The sequence below is a fragment of the Herpailurus yagouaroundi genome, unplaced genomic scaffold (genome assembly GCF_014898765.1).
Source record: "Herpailurus yagouaroundi ecotype Mexico unplaced genomic scaffold, PumYag 181, whole genome shotgun sequence".
NCBI classification, from domain to species: Eukaryota; Metazoa; Chordata; class Mammalia; order Carnivora; family Felidae; genus Herpailurus; species Herpailurus yagouaroundi.
The window spans coordinates 26,976,533-26,990,210 of record NW_024412412.1 but is presented as its reverse complement, the minus strand read 5'-3'; the positions used below and the strand labels follow the sequence as shown (position 1 = coordinate 26,990,210).

The 13,678-nt window shown below is 55.7% G+C and overlaps 1 protein-coding gene across 1 annotated transcript; it reads left to right on the top strand.

Moving 5' to 3' along the window:
- The first annotated feature begins 392 nt into the window (after positions 1-392).
- DUSP4 (dual specificity phosphatase 4) lies at positions 393-13,201 on the top strand. Its single transcript, XM_040490152.1, has 4 exons — positions 393-1,339; positions 10,171-10,316; positions 11,312-11,531; positions 12,191-13,201. Exons 1-4 carry the CDS (start codon positions 907-909, stop codon positions 12,574-12,576), a joined length of 1,185 nt encoding a protein of 394 aa, XP_040346086.1. The 5' UTR covers positions 393-906; the 3' UTR covers positions 12,577-13,201.
- Positions 13,202-13,678: the final 477 nt, after the last annotated feature.

Below are 13,678 nucleotides of genomic sequence, written 5' to 3'. Positions count from 1 at the left end.
ACGCCGCATCGCCGCGGCGGGGAGGAATGGCTGGACTGCCACTAGGGTCCGGGCGGGACGCGTGCCGAAGAGGCCGGGGCCGGCCGGCGGGCTGCGACAGGCGCTGCCGCGTTCCATTCACAAAGTCCTGGCGCGGCCGCTCGCCTGCCGGTCGGAGGCCGCCTCCCTCTTCCTCTAGGTCTCGGTTTTATGAATGGGCCTGAAGGCGAGCGCCGAGCGCCCTGTTTACTCTGCTCTTTGTGACGTCGCGTTCCCATGACTGGGCGCAAGCGGCCCGCGCTCCATTCACGCTCAGGGGAGGGGGCAGGGGAGGGGCAGGCGGGGCCGAGGGAGCAGGCGCGGGGCGGGGAGCCGGCGCGGGGGGCGGGGGGGAGGGCGCGAGGCCCAGAATGGCAAGGGGCGGGGCCTCTCGAGGTAGTAATGAATCTGCCCCCTCCCGGGGGAGTGCAGAGGAGCATTAATACATCTACAAGCTAAAGAGGAAACTCTGGCTGGGGCAGTGCGCGGAGCTCCGGTTGTCGGTGGCGAGCGTCAGCGGTCCGAACGGCAGCGCCGGTGGCGGCTACGGCGGCAGCGGCACAACGGGCAAAATACAATAGAGGCAGCAACAGAAGGGAGCCCCGGTGGTCCTCTCTCCCATAAACACACTCCCCTTCACCTTCCCCCAGCACCGCGCGCGGTGCCGCCCGGTGCCCGAGGCCGCTCGGACTGCTATGTAACCGCGAGACTGCTGGAGGAAGGGGACCGGGGAGAAGAGGCTCGCCCGTGGGAGGCCGTGGGGGCCAAGTTTGCGGTCACTTCTGCACGCGCTTCCCTTAGCCCCCACTTGCCCCCTCCTGCAGCCCAACTGGCCCGGGTCCCTTCGCCTCCTCCTCGCGTGCCCAGCAGCCGCGGTTCCCGGCGACCATGGTGACGGTGGAGGAGCTGCGGGAGATGGACTGCAGCGTGCTCAAAAGGCTGATGAACCGGGAAGAGAACGGCGGCGGCGCGGGCGGCAGCGGCAGCCACGGCGCCTTTGGGCTGTTGAGCGGCGGCAAGTGCCTGCTCCTGGACTGCAGACCGTTCCTGGCGCACAGCGCGGGCTACATCCGAGGCTCGGTCAACGTGCGCTGCAACACCATCGTGCGGCGGCGGGCCAAGGGCTCGGTGAGCCTGGAGCAGATCCTGCCCGCGGAGGAGGAGGTGCGCGCCCGCCTGCGCTCCGGCCTCTACTCGGCGGTCATAGTCTACGACGAGCGCAGCCCGCGCGCGGAGAGCCTCCGCGAAGACAGCACCGTGTCGCTGGTAGTGCAGGCGCTGCGCCGCTACGCCGAGCGCACTGACATCTGCCTGCTCAAAGGTAAACTCTGGCGCCGGGGCGCGAGCTGGAGGGTAGGTGTCGCGGGGCTTGGCGGCCTGCGCCTTAGTGGGCAAGGGAAGAAGTAAGTGCCTGGAGGGACTCGTGGCACGCACTCCTTTGTGCGTGCTGTTTTGCATGGGTTTGCAAGGTTTTCGTGCGTTTGTGTGCAAGTGCGAGCGCCTGAAGTCCTCAGAGACGGTGAAGGTGCGTTTCCTCTGTCACCTGCAAGTCGGTACTCTTCCTGGAGACTGCATTTATTTACGCTCACTAACCGTCAGATCTCTTAGGCGTAGTGGCTCCACTGCGTTGCCCACCCATATATAGTCCAGGGAGGTGATCCCGGTGCTAGTGTGCGGGTGGGGAAGGTCAGGCCTGTCGTTTTGGCGTGCTCGGGCCCTGCACTGAGTCCGACCCCTTGAACCCGAGAGGTGGGGAATACGGTGAAGAAGGGCGAGCGCCGAGGTGGGATGGCTTGGTAAATGCAGAAAGGAAGATCGGGTTGCGGACATTGCGTGGAGCTATCTGCTGCCCAACTCCGAGCTCCGCCTGGAAGGTGGCCAACTTCTCCCGCCTCGGGCTAGACCCCAGCTCCGGGAGCGGGGCAGGGGGGGAGGGGCGGGAGGACTGAGTTTCGGGGAACTCGAGACGCGAACGTGCCCCTTAAGTTCAGGCCGCGGAGAAGTACGACCTTTTGTTCAGACGGGGTTCTCGACTGTCTTGTTAGCGCGTGCTTGACTTAAGTGAAACCTGGCGAAACTCTTCGGGGACGGGAGTTCTGGTCAAATCTGGAAGTCAGAAACCCCCAAAGGACCGCGTGCTAAGTAACTGGAGGGCCGGTGCCCCGGCCGCACCTGCCGGGCCTCGTCGGGTCCCGGTCCCTGACGTTTCTCGGGTGGGAGAGCGGGCAGGACGGGGTGTGGGTAGGGGCGCCCCTGCCGCGCTGCGCCCCGTCTTCCCACTGCCGCATTCCGCGCATTCTTTCGCCCGCGTCCGGTCCTCGCCTCCGAACCCGAGAGGCTTTTCAGACCCTGGCCTTCAAAGAGCCGCTCCTTTCCCTGCCGGCGTCTTTCGCCTCCTCCCTCCTTTCTTTCCCCTCCGGACCTGCTCGCCCCGGAGGAAGAGAGGTGGTGGAGGGAGGAGGGGCGGAAACCTCTCCCCACCGCCCTTTCCAAAAAGCACAACAAAACTGCTCAGTGCCGCCGAGCCGGGTTCGCCCCTGCCGAACAGCGGGGGGCTTTGTTCTCGGCAGTTGTTTCCTGGCCATTTGACCTGTCAGCTGCTGGGGAAATGCTGCTGTTGACCCTTGGTTGAACTACTAAGGCGATTTTGCTGATATTTCTTTCTCTGTGAGAGCTGCCTTTTGCACCTCCGATCCAGCCTAATCTTCCTTTTTTCTCCCCAAAGCGCTTTAAGAGAAAGTGCCGGGAAGGAGTGGCACCGGAAGGACCGGCGAGCCGGGCTCCTGGGACTCGGCGGCCTCGCCTGCCTGGGGGCCGAGCTGTGCCCCGAGCGCCCGGCAGACGCACGTCCGGCTTCCACCCGTGGGGGTCCGGGCTGCTGAGCGCGCCTCCCCTCCCCTGCCTGGTGCCGGCGTCCATGGCGACAATGGGAGAAATTTCTCCCGGGAGATAGCCTTTTCGGGTGGCACGGGCTGCACTCCGAGCCGCGCTGCCTTGGATCCCTCCTGATGGAGAGCCCGAGCCTGTGCCTTCCTTCGCGGGCTCGGAAGCCAGGGCTCTTCTCGAGGTGGTGCAGATCCACGTGGAGGCTGGCTGCGTTTTGTTTTGTTTTTCTTCCTGGAAGAAACCCGTAGGGGATCGCCCTAGAGCCGCAGCTCGGTCGGGGACCTTGACCCCTGGGCTTCCGGGCTCCAGGACGCTTAAGCCCCTGGGAGGGAGGCGTGCTTTTAAGGTTTCCTCCTCCCGCTGATGGCACCTCCCTGGACCCGCAGGGGAGAGCCCAGAGCCAGATCCGTTAGGCTGCTGGGCGCGAGGCTAATGTTAAAGACTGAGTAGGGCAGAAGCCTCTGGGTAAAATGACAGTTCTCTGGTCGTTGGCGAGGTCCCTGGAGGGAGGAAAAGGAGCCATCTAAAGGCTCTTTCCTATTGGGCCCTGTAACTGCTTCCTGTTGTCTGACCTGGGGTGGTGGGGAGGCCTACCTTCCGCTTCTCAAAGTCGATATCCTTTAGTATCTAGGCCTGGGCGGCAGGTTGAACTAATGCCTCTTCTGGAACAGGCCAGGGGGAGTAGGCAGGACACTCAGCTGAACAGCTGTGTCTTCTAAGGGAAAGGAGCCTGCTTTGGAAGCAGCCGCCTGAAATTCAGTGGTGGTGGTGGTGGTGGTGAGGGGCTTGTTCTGTAGCGATGGTAGAAGCTGCCAGGTTCACAGGGTCGTATGCTATTTAACCTGGCTTCTTTTCATATGTGTGCTAAGCAGAGGAAGTATTAATTAGCACCGTTTCTCTTCCTTCCCTTGGCCCTCTAATGAAAAGGCATCCCTAGTGAGTTGAGGGAGAACCGGGAAGTGTCTGCTCCCACACCGCTGGAAGAGGACAGCCATGCCTCCTAAGTTCTAGTGGAGAAGCCAGTAAAATGGAGAAAATGTGGGTTCATGGAAGGGCACTCTGGGGGCGGAGAACTAATGGGAAACTGGGGAGGAAAAGCCCCTTAGATTATCTTTAGTAAATGCCTAAATTGATTCAGTGTTGGGTAATTTGGTTCCCATCGGAGTTGTTCATTTTAATTTCCATCTAATGGGACTTTCTGTATATCTCATTGCACATGTGGTGGGGAATGTGAAAGGAAAAGTGGCCAGACCCGACTGTTCTCTGCCAACCTACAGGAACAGAAAAACAGAATATTTTCGGAAGTTATATTATCCTTTCCAGCCAAAGGCTATCTAATTCTACCAACTAATTGTGTTTAATAATCTGAGTTTTCTATTTCTGCCACGTGGACGTGCGTTGGTAGAAATGAGTTAACTGCGGGTGGTTAACTAACACCACATGCAAGAATTCGTAGTTAAGAGTAAATGTTACTTAATACCAATAAAATGTTGCCTGGCCTTTACATTTCCTAAATGTTATCCCAAGTTTTGCTAAGAACGATAACCTTAAATCACTACACTCTCTGGTCTTTTTGCTAGTAGAAGATTCCCATTGGGGCAAATCTTCCCCCCCACCCCCACCCCCCAACTTTAAGCTCATTTTATTTAAAGTCCTGTAAGGCATTTTGGGGGAAAGTTTAGAAATTTCAGCTTTTCAGATTTCATTAGAATACACACCTCCTTTGAACTCCCTTTCTTTCCTTGATAGCTCCTCAGATGAGGGTTTTAGACTCTGGTCATTAGAGAAGGACAAAAAGGGCATTTTCTTACCCTAATATCTTACTTTTCTCCTGTCTCAAATTCATCTCAGCTCATGACTTTTGTCCGTTCTTTAAGTTCTGATTTAAAAGTTGTCCTGGCCCTGTCTTGAGGCAGTGGGACGATCAATTAGATATCAATTAGATAGCTTCTCCCTCCAGGTTGGGACTCACATACACCGTAGTCCTAAGGCCTGACCCTACAGACTGTGACATTACACTTTCTGTAGGAAACAGCCCCCAAGGCCAATGACGGAGTGGGGGGAGTGCTCAGCCAGCAGCTGAGCTGGGTCTTGTCTCTCTCTGTCTCCATTTCCCTGGCCCATTCTAGTCCCCCAGGAGGTCAGTGGCAGCAGACAGCAAACCCCGGCTTGGGGGTGGGGGGGAATGACGTTGCACACCTTTTGACCCAAAGAGAAACGGACTGGCCTTTCTTCTTATAAATATGATACAGTGCCCGTGCCAGCCAAGGATTGAGAGCATTAGAATTACACACAATGGCAGGCTTTAGAGCTAATCTCTCACCTCTGTTGTCATTCGTTAAAGAATGACCCTCCGACCTGGATATTTCCAATCAACAAAAGTAACAAAAGACCAGGTGCAGGTATCAATTGAAAGTGAAAACCCTATCACTAGGAAGCCTATCACAGGTCCCTTGGGCTTGTCCTGAGGGCTTATAGGAGAGCCGGGCTACACTGGGAACTGAGGGAAGGTGGCTTTTCCAAGGGCCAAGAAATTCCTTTAAAAAATCAGAACATCTGAAACCAGATAGCCAGTTTCCTTACTGGGAGGCAGTTGCCGCCTAACAAAGGAAGTTTGACAGGAAGAAAAGTTCATTCTCCGGCGGAAGGCAGCACCAGCCAGCTTGCTGAATGTAGCAGATAGCCCAGAAGGACTGGGAGGGACCGTGAACCAGCTCCAGCTCCAGGGTGGCATTAAGTGTCAGCCAGCTGGCCCAGGACGCACAGGTCTGTGTGTGGGGTCCCAGAGTGGGAAGCTCACTTAGGTAAATCTTCAGCACTGCTCAGCGTTTACGTGGGTGCTTACTAAGTTAACACCCGCATCAACGGGAGTTCCCAAAGTCAAATGACCCCAGACTTTCTTGCTGGGCAGCGTTTGGCTCGTACTGATAATGAAGTCCCAGGAGAGCAAGCCCCTGTCTGTGAACGGGTGACATTCTGAGTTGTTTGAGAGAGGGTGACTGGAAGAGCGACAGCCATATTAAGATCTGTGACCACTGTCCCCACCAAATGACTGGCTTCCCCATCACAGACCCCACTAAGAGCCCTACTGTGGTGATGTGATCGGCACTGCACCAGCCTGTCCTTTCTAGAGCACTTTTATGCGCACCGTCGCAGCCCTGCATGGACGTGTGGACAGTGGGTCATCCTTTTCAGTAAGCTGTGACAGTTGTCTTGCTTTGTATGAGAAAAAGAGCGTGGAGTTCAGCTAGCTATGATGTGGTTATCCCTCAAAAAAAGTTGGGGGGGTATTATATTTTCTTCCCTCTAGACCCTCACGTTTCAAAATTAAGATGAGAAAATGAGAGCTTTAAGACCAGAAAGTCTATTATTTTTTCTTTAAATTTTCTTTTCTTAACGTTTTATTTATTTTTGAGACAGGGAGAGACAGAGCATGAACAGGGGAGGGTCAGAGAGAGAGGGAGACACAGAATCTGAAACAGGCTCCAGGCTCTGAGCTGTCAGCACAGAGCCCGACGTGGGGCTCGAACTCACGGACCGCGAGATCATGACCTGAGCCGAAGTCGGCCGCTCAACCGACTGAGCCACCCAGGCGCCCCCAGAAAGTCTATTATTAAGAACATGGGAAAAACAGGTCAAAATTAGTCAGAATATCTGTTATGGAATTACATCCAATTGGAGCTACACAAAACAGGCGGAAAGTCATTGGTGTATGTGTCATGAAACTGCATTCAGAAGCTAGAAATGCAGATCTTAGACACCTGCTTTGCAGAGAAGTTTGTGACATTTAGAATCGCAGAGTATCAGAAGTTAAAGATGATAACAGTCTGAAATCCTTGCATCGTGACCCCGTAGGGATACAGATACACCTGAAACCAGAGGCCCATGAACCTCTACCTTCTTTAAATGCAGTGGATTCTAGAAGTTTCTATCCTGTTGTGTTTCTTTAAATAAAGACTCTAGTCATGACTCTTTAGTGGCAACCTGTAGTTTGAAAAAGACCAGTTAGACGCGGAGTTTGGTGAAATGTCACAAGTGTCCAGATCCTTTCTGTTTCTACATGTGTCTTCAATGGGATGAAACCAGCAGTCTTTGCCTCCCCCAGGAGAAGGACCACCAGGAAGGCAGAGATGGGCACACAGCAGGGTCGGCTCCCGGTGGCCAGACTAGCAGGTGGCTTCGAGGCCAGTGGCCTGAACGCTGGCACTGCCCTTACCTGAGGTTGCCCTGTGCCTCAGTTTCCTCATTTGTAAAACTGGGGCCAGTCACCCCTCAAGGACTGCTGCTTGGGAAGGACCTGGCACATAGTGAGCATTTCCTCCATCCCTTTTAGTAACGTGGAGCCGATACCCGGCGTGGAGGTGCTGGTCTTGTGGAGCGTGGACGTGGGTGGTTCCTCACTTGCAGCCTTCCGTCCCTGCCACCCCGCCTGCGTGCTCTGGGGCTGTCCTTCTGTGCTGCGCGCAGCCGAGGTCCCAGCCCGGCGCCGCTCGCCACCCGCAGGAAGGAGCTCCTTGGGCGCGACTCTTCATAACGGTCAGCCACAGACCCTCCAGAGCTAGCGACAGCTCAGGAGGGAGAATCCCTTCCACGGCTGCCTGCCTGGGACCCTCCGGTCCCTCAGGCAAATCTGCTTGTTCACTTGGTTCCTTTCTCCTTGTTCTTTAAAGAGCTGCCAAAGGGAACGGACCTCAGTAATCCTGTTTCTGCTCCACTCTAATGCTGCCTTCTCCCGCCCTCTCTGCCCTGTTATGAGAGGCTTGGGGGTGGTGTGGATGACAGATGGCCCCCCTTCAAGCCTGGCCTGGCCCCCCCGGGTCACCTCTGTCCCTCCCAGTTGGCTGCTCGCCCCCTGCCTGCCACACCCCGAGGGCATCGGCCAGCTCGGGAGCCTTCTGGGCTGTGGGTGCTGTGCCACCTGCGGGGCTGACTGAGGATCGACCTGGAGGCAGCAAACGTCGCCTATGGGGAAAGGTCCTGGAACTTAGGCAGTGAACTCAGCCCTTCTGCTGTCTAACTACCAGATCTCAAGACTGTGACTGGAAAACTAAAGTCCAGGAGGAGAGGGCTGTCCAGAGTCTGGGAAATTGCCCGTAATGCTGGAGTCCCCTTGTAAGTGCCAGAAAAGGAAGTCTTCGTTAGGTGCCTCCCCGAGGCCAGGTGCAGAGCACTGGCTGTTCCAATCAGTCCTCAGAGGATGCCAGGTGCGGATGTCTCATCACACTTTACAAGTGAGGGAGAGGCTCAGAGAGGTTCAATGACAGCCCCAGGCCGCACACCTTGATGACTTAACCAGGTTGGGATTCAACGCAGGCCTTTTCAGTCTGGTGCCCTGTCCCGCACCTTCTCAGCAATGGAAAGGACATTGTGTGTTGACCACTCTGAGGCTCCTCCTACTTCCGCTGCCCTTTGGTGGGGGGGTGCTCCTCCTCGGTAACCTCACAGCCTAGCCCTGGCGCTCCTGTGTCTCCAGCACTCGCTTTCAGGGGGGCAGCGCTAGTCTGCCTGTCTGGGTGACAAGCTTTGGGAGCGCACCGCCCATGTCTTCCATAGCTTTGAAAACAGAATATTTGAACAGCTCAAATTACGTAATAAACACAGGAAATCATTTTACTTAAAAGTCTTTAAATCCTATAGAAACACATAGAGTAACAGCTAATGGCTTTGTATACAGGTGTTCAACAATGGTTTGTTGATTGATTCGCTTCCCTTTCTGCCTTTCAAAGGGGAACATTTAAGGAAGTTTCCCAGAGTTCTACCTTAGGAACTTGAGCTAAAGACATTTGCTGGAAGAGCCATCTTCCCTCATTATTCACTACATTTGGGGCAGCAATGTTTGTAGCCTTGTAAAGAAAAGGGGGTGCTAATGGGAAGGAGGGGTGCCCCTGTGCTGAGATGACCATTAAGGCCACCAATGCGCCCGAAGCTGCCAGTACTGGGCCCTCTCCTCCGGGGGAAGCTGGTTATTGTGACTCAGCAGGAGCCAGGCCTGTGACCGGAGAGATCCCCATTTATATCCCGAGGGAGGGAATGGAGGGGAACAGAGAGGAAAAAATGTATACCCTGTTCTGTAAGCCTTATGATGTGGCAAAGAAGCATTCCCTTCTTCTGCAAAGCAGAATTTTCTAGGGCTGGGATCTGGGCAAGTGATTGACTAACTGTCACATGTCTGCATGTCGGAAGGTTACCCTGAATGTCTCTAGGAACCCGTGACACCATGCCGCTTACGCGTCAGGATTTAACGGTGCTAGCTACATTCGGGACTGTTGGTTGAATGGTCGCTTCACAACCTGTAGGCTCTCCTGAATGAATTTGTAATATGTTTCGGGTCCTATGGAAACTGCAAGATAAAAATGCAAGCAGGGCCACACAAGGACCGTGGATGCTAAGTTACTCGCAAAGCAAAGTCCCAGAACTGAGAGTAAATCGGATACTGACCAAGCGTTTCTCTTCTAGTGTTTCCTGCCCCTCTCCTGCCTCTCTGCCCTCCGCCAGCCAGCAGGAGCTTTTCGGCTTGGCACTAACACTATTCCAGAGAAGTCGGCCCTTTATCTCTTTTTACTTAAAAGACCTCCCTTCCCCGGAAGACGATCCCACAGATAACCATTCCAGAGCTTAGCAACTCGCAGGTCAGGAAATCCTGCCTTGCCCCAAACCTGTATGTAGCAAGAGGGATTTATATTTAAGCCCGTTTCCTCTTATTTTGGCCCCTTGCTGATGAACAGCTGTTCATGAGGCTGGGCGATTGGCATCTGTTCTGTTGCTGAGATCCAGAAGGGCTGGTGCCAGGGTAAATTTTTTTCCTTCTCTCCCACATTGCAGAACCTCTCCAAAGGCAGGACTGGAGGTGGGGGATGACAGACATCTTTGCAGGCCCCCGGGCCCAGCACCAGACTGCCTCGGGGCTCCTGGAAACACACAATGGCCAGTCTTCCATGCTTTGACATCACCCCAAGAAGCTGCCGTGGAAAGTCCCTTCTGCATATCCCCTGCACGTCGTCCTTTCTGTATCTGCCTCCCAAACCTAAGTCTTGCTCCTAAAACTTCCCTTCCAGCCTTCAGGATGCAGCCCTGGCCAAATGCGGCTCTCTGAAGGCTCCATAGCCGTTATCTCTGGGCCCACAGCGCCACCTGGTGGCCAATGTAGATCCGGCCGTTCCCAGCTTCCCAGCCGTTCTCCTCAGTCCAGGAGTCAGATTCAAGTACTTTTCTGGGGTTTTGCCGGCTTCGTGACTCTATTAACACCAACGTCTTTCTCTTTTACAGGTGGCTATGAGAGGTTTTCTTCCGAGTACCCAGAATTCTGTTCCAAAACGAAGGCCCTGGCAACCATCCCACCTGCTGTTCCCCCCAGCACTGCTGAGTCCTTGGACGTGGGCTGTGGCTCCTGCGGAACCCCGCTGCACGACCAGGTAGACCCGGGCCCAGAGCCTGGGAGAAAGGGGCAAGGGGAGGGGGTGAGGCGGGGGCAAGGGGGCTTATTTTCAGAGTTCTGCTTTGCAGAGGCTTTGGATCCAGTGCCTCAATTTGGGGAGAATGGAGTGAACCCTGAGTACTGGGGTGCAGTGTTAGGGAGGGTCCGTTTGTTCCTTCCTTCCCTCTTATTGCCCTCATTTGGAAACATACAAAGACCTAACTTTCTGACTTTGCCTCTAACTTCACGTGCGGACACGCGGGGATTGCTGAAGCCAGTGCACGTGGGCTGTTGTGTAGAAAGAGCCAGGCCACCCTGCCGTGTACAAGCCAATTGCAGACGCCCAATGGACATAAATGGTTGGCCAACCCTCCCCCAAGAAAACCGGCTTAAGCTGCTCTGTGTCTTACCAGCCTTTGCACTTAGATGGAGAGGGAGTGGATTCATAGGGTCCAGCAAGTCTGCTGTCAGATCCCAGACCATTTGAGTTGGTCTGACTCAGAAAACGTCACGAATTGCAGCCCCCATTTCCTCATAGATCCCGCCTCTTGTCTGTGAGGCCGAAACAGCATCCGTTTCTAATGTGCCCTCGACCCCACAACAGACAGCGTGGCGCTGAGTTAGGTGTAGATTCGTGTCCTAAGTGGTGTGGCAAGGCCGGTGTTGTGTCTGCCACTTTATTTATCGAGGGGGAGGAGGGCTGCTTGAACCGGCAGGTGGGGCCCACGAGGCTTGACCTGTCCTGGCTTTGCCGCTCACAGCAGAGCGGAGCGTAAAGGCTAGAGAAGCCCACCGGGCCTGGTGTCCCGCCAGGAGCCCCAGCAGGCTAAAGGGAGACCCGGAAGGGCTGTGTCCACAGGCGTTCTCCCCTGGGCCTGTGAAAGCCCACCTCGCCCAGGTACCCTCCCGCCCTGTCCCAAGCACCCTGGCCATTTTCCTGGGGGCCTTACACTCACGATGTTGGGGGCACTCTGCCCTCTCTTTCTGGCGCAGGGGGGTCCTGTGGAGATCCTTCCCTTCCTCTACCTCGGCAGTGCCTACCACGCTGCCCGGAGGGACATGCTGGACGCGCTGGGGATCACGGCCCTGTTGAATGTCTCCTCCGATTGCCCGAACCACTTTGAAGGCCACTATCAGTACAAGTGCATTCCCGTGGAAGACAACCACAAGGCAGACATCAGCTCCTGGTTCATGGAAGCCATTGAGTACATCGGTAGGTTGGCTCTGGTGGTGCGGTGCAGGGTGCAGGCCAAGTGCAGGAGGTTGTGAGGGAACCACGGGTACTTGCCTGCGGAAGGAGGGACCGAAGGGGCGCGGTCGCCGGGGTGTGCCCCTTTCCCCTGTGCCTCTGAGGAAGGCTCACTGCCTGGATGCTGTGTTGGGTGGGGATAGGAAGAGAGACTCCCCAGCCGGGCCATTAGCTTATCTAGGCAATAACGTTTTCCGTGCGTGGCTCCAGATGTCTAGATGATAAGGCTTTGGGGATGGGGAGGAAACAAATAAAGGGAGAACTGGGCCAGTGTTTTTGTTCCTGCACATGGAAATCCTTGAAGGTATGTTGGGATTTAACCGGCTTTACCATGCATTTTTCCCAAGCTTAGTGCATTTGTTTGGATCAGTCTCAAAAAAATAGCCCAGAATGGGTGGAAGGAATCCTAGAGTCCTCTGCGGTGGGCTTCCTCCTCCCCCTCCTCGGCCGCCAACGTTATTCCTGGACCTTCCTGGACCGGGAGTGCCCCTCCCCCAACACTCTTCCCCGCCCCCCCCCCCCCCCCCCCCCCCCGACCCCCCGCAGCGCCGCCCGCACCTGCCATCTGGTGGAGCCTGGGGACCGCGCGCGGGGCACTAACCGCATGGCGCTCTCTGCCCCAGATGCCGTGAAGGACTGCCGCGGCCGGGTGCTCGTGCACTGCCAGGCGGGCATCTCGCGCTCGGCCACCATCTGCCTGGCCTACCTGATGATGAAGAAGCGGGTGAGGCTGGAGGAGGCCTTCGAGTTCGTCAAGCAGCGGCGGAGCATCATCTCGCCCAACTTCAGCTTCATGGGGCAGCTGCTGCAGTTCGAGTCGCAGGTGCTGGCCACGTCCTGCGCCGTGGAGGCCGCCAGCCCCTCGGGGCCCCTGCGGGAGCGGGGCAAGGCCACCCCCACCCCCACCTCGCAGTTTGTCTTCAGCTTCCCGGTGTCGGTGGGCGTGCACTCGGCCCCCAGCAGCCTGCCCTACCTGCACAGCCCCATCACCACGTCCCCCAGCTGCTAGGGCCGCTCGGAGCCCCCCACCCCCACCCCGCGAGCCCGCCGGCCCCGCGGGGACTGACCAGCGTGGGGAGCAGGTGGCCGAGCTCCTCCCCCTTTGCTCCTCCTGGGCCAGCCTGGGGCCAGCTAGAATGGCAATAAGGACTTCGAATACACCTACTACGAGCAAACAAAACACTCCAACCTAGAGCAATAACGGCTGCGGCTGCCTCAGCGGGCAGGGAAGACCTTGGTTTGGTTTGTGTGTATGTTACTTTTCAGATAGGAATTTCTTACCTCATTTTTTTAAGCGGTAAGGCTTGAAGTTAGGAAACCCACAGATCCTGGCAAATGTGCCCACCCAGTTTTGTTAAGGTGGGGGGGAGGCGGGTGGGAGTGGGAAAGGGACAAAAAGAAAACAAGTTTGCCAGAAGTGCCTGGTTCTGTGTGCTTCGTCCTTTTTTTGTTCTTGTAACAGGTTTTTTTTTTTTTTTTTTTTTGGTTGTTTTTGTTTTTTGGTCGATGTTTTGTTTGTGTTCTTTGACGAAATCTTATAGGACGTGGTTTTCCTTTTGAAGTCACCAACAGGTGAATAATTACGCTTCGTCATAAATAAAAGTATTTATTAAGAATTTCCTCAGAGTATGTAAGTACAAGGAGTCTAGTGACAGTGAATTTTGGATATGTTTCTGTCGATGTCCCGCAGCGGAGCACGATAGCATGCAAATGTTGAAGCAGTTAGAAGGGAAATGGCATCTCCCAGGTGTGGACAAGGTGGCGGGATAGACACCTGGGATTGGTTGCCACTGAGAAGCAGGCAGGGTGGGGTGGCAGGTGGAAGGAAGGTGAGGACTGCTGTTTGATGACTTTTGAGGCTGGTTCCTGGGCACATGGAACACTAAAGTGGCTTTACATCCCGACAGTACAGTCTTTTCTTTCTGAGGATGGGTGATCCAGTTGGCGGGAGCATGTTCTCACAGACCTGCCTGAGGACTTGCAAACCATCTGTGATAAATGCCATGTTGTATAAGGTGCTCCTGAAAAATTGGGCGCAGTGGAGATTTTCCTCCAGGGAATCACTGGGCCGGGCCATTGGGGAACCCAGCTAACTAGAGCCAGACGTGATG

Bases quoted from the DNA above. Each gene is read 5' to 3' on its own strand.
- DUSP4 (XM_040490152.1), top strand. From the start codon at position 907: ATGGTGACGGTGGAGGAGCTGCGGGAGATGGACTGCAGCGTGCTCAAA. The intron at 1,340-10,170 runs GTAAACTCTGGC...TCTCTTTTACAG, and splicing joins TGACATCTGCCTGCTCAAAG to GTGGCTATGAGAGGTTTTCT. The intron at 10,317-11,311 runs GTAGACCCGGGC...TTTCTGGCGCAG, and splicing joins GAACCCCGCTGCACGACCAG to GGGGGTCCTGTGGAGATCCT.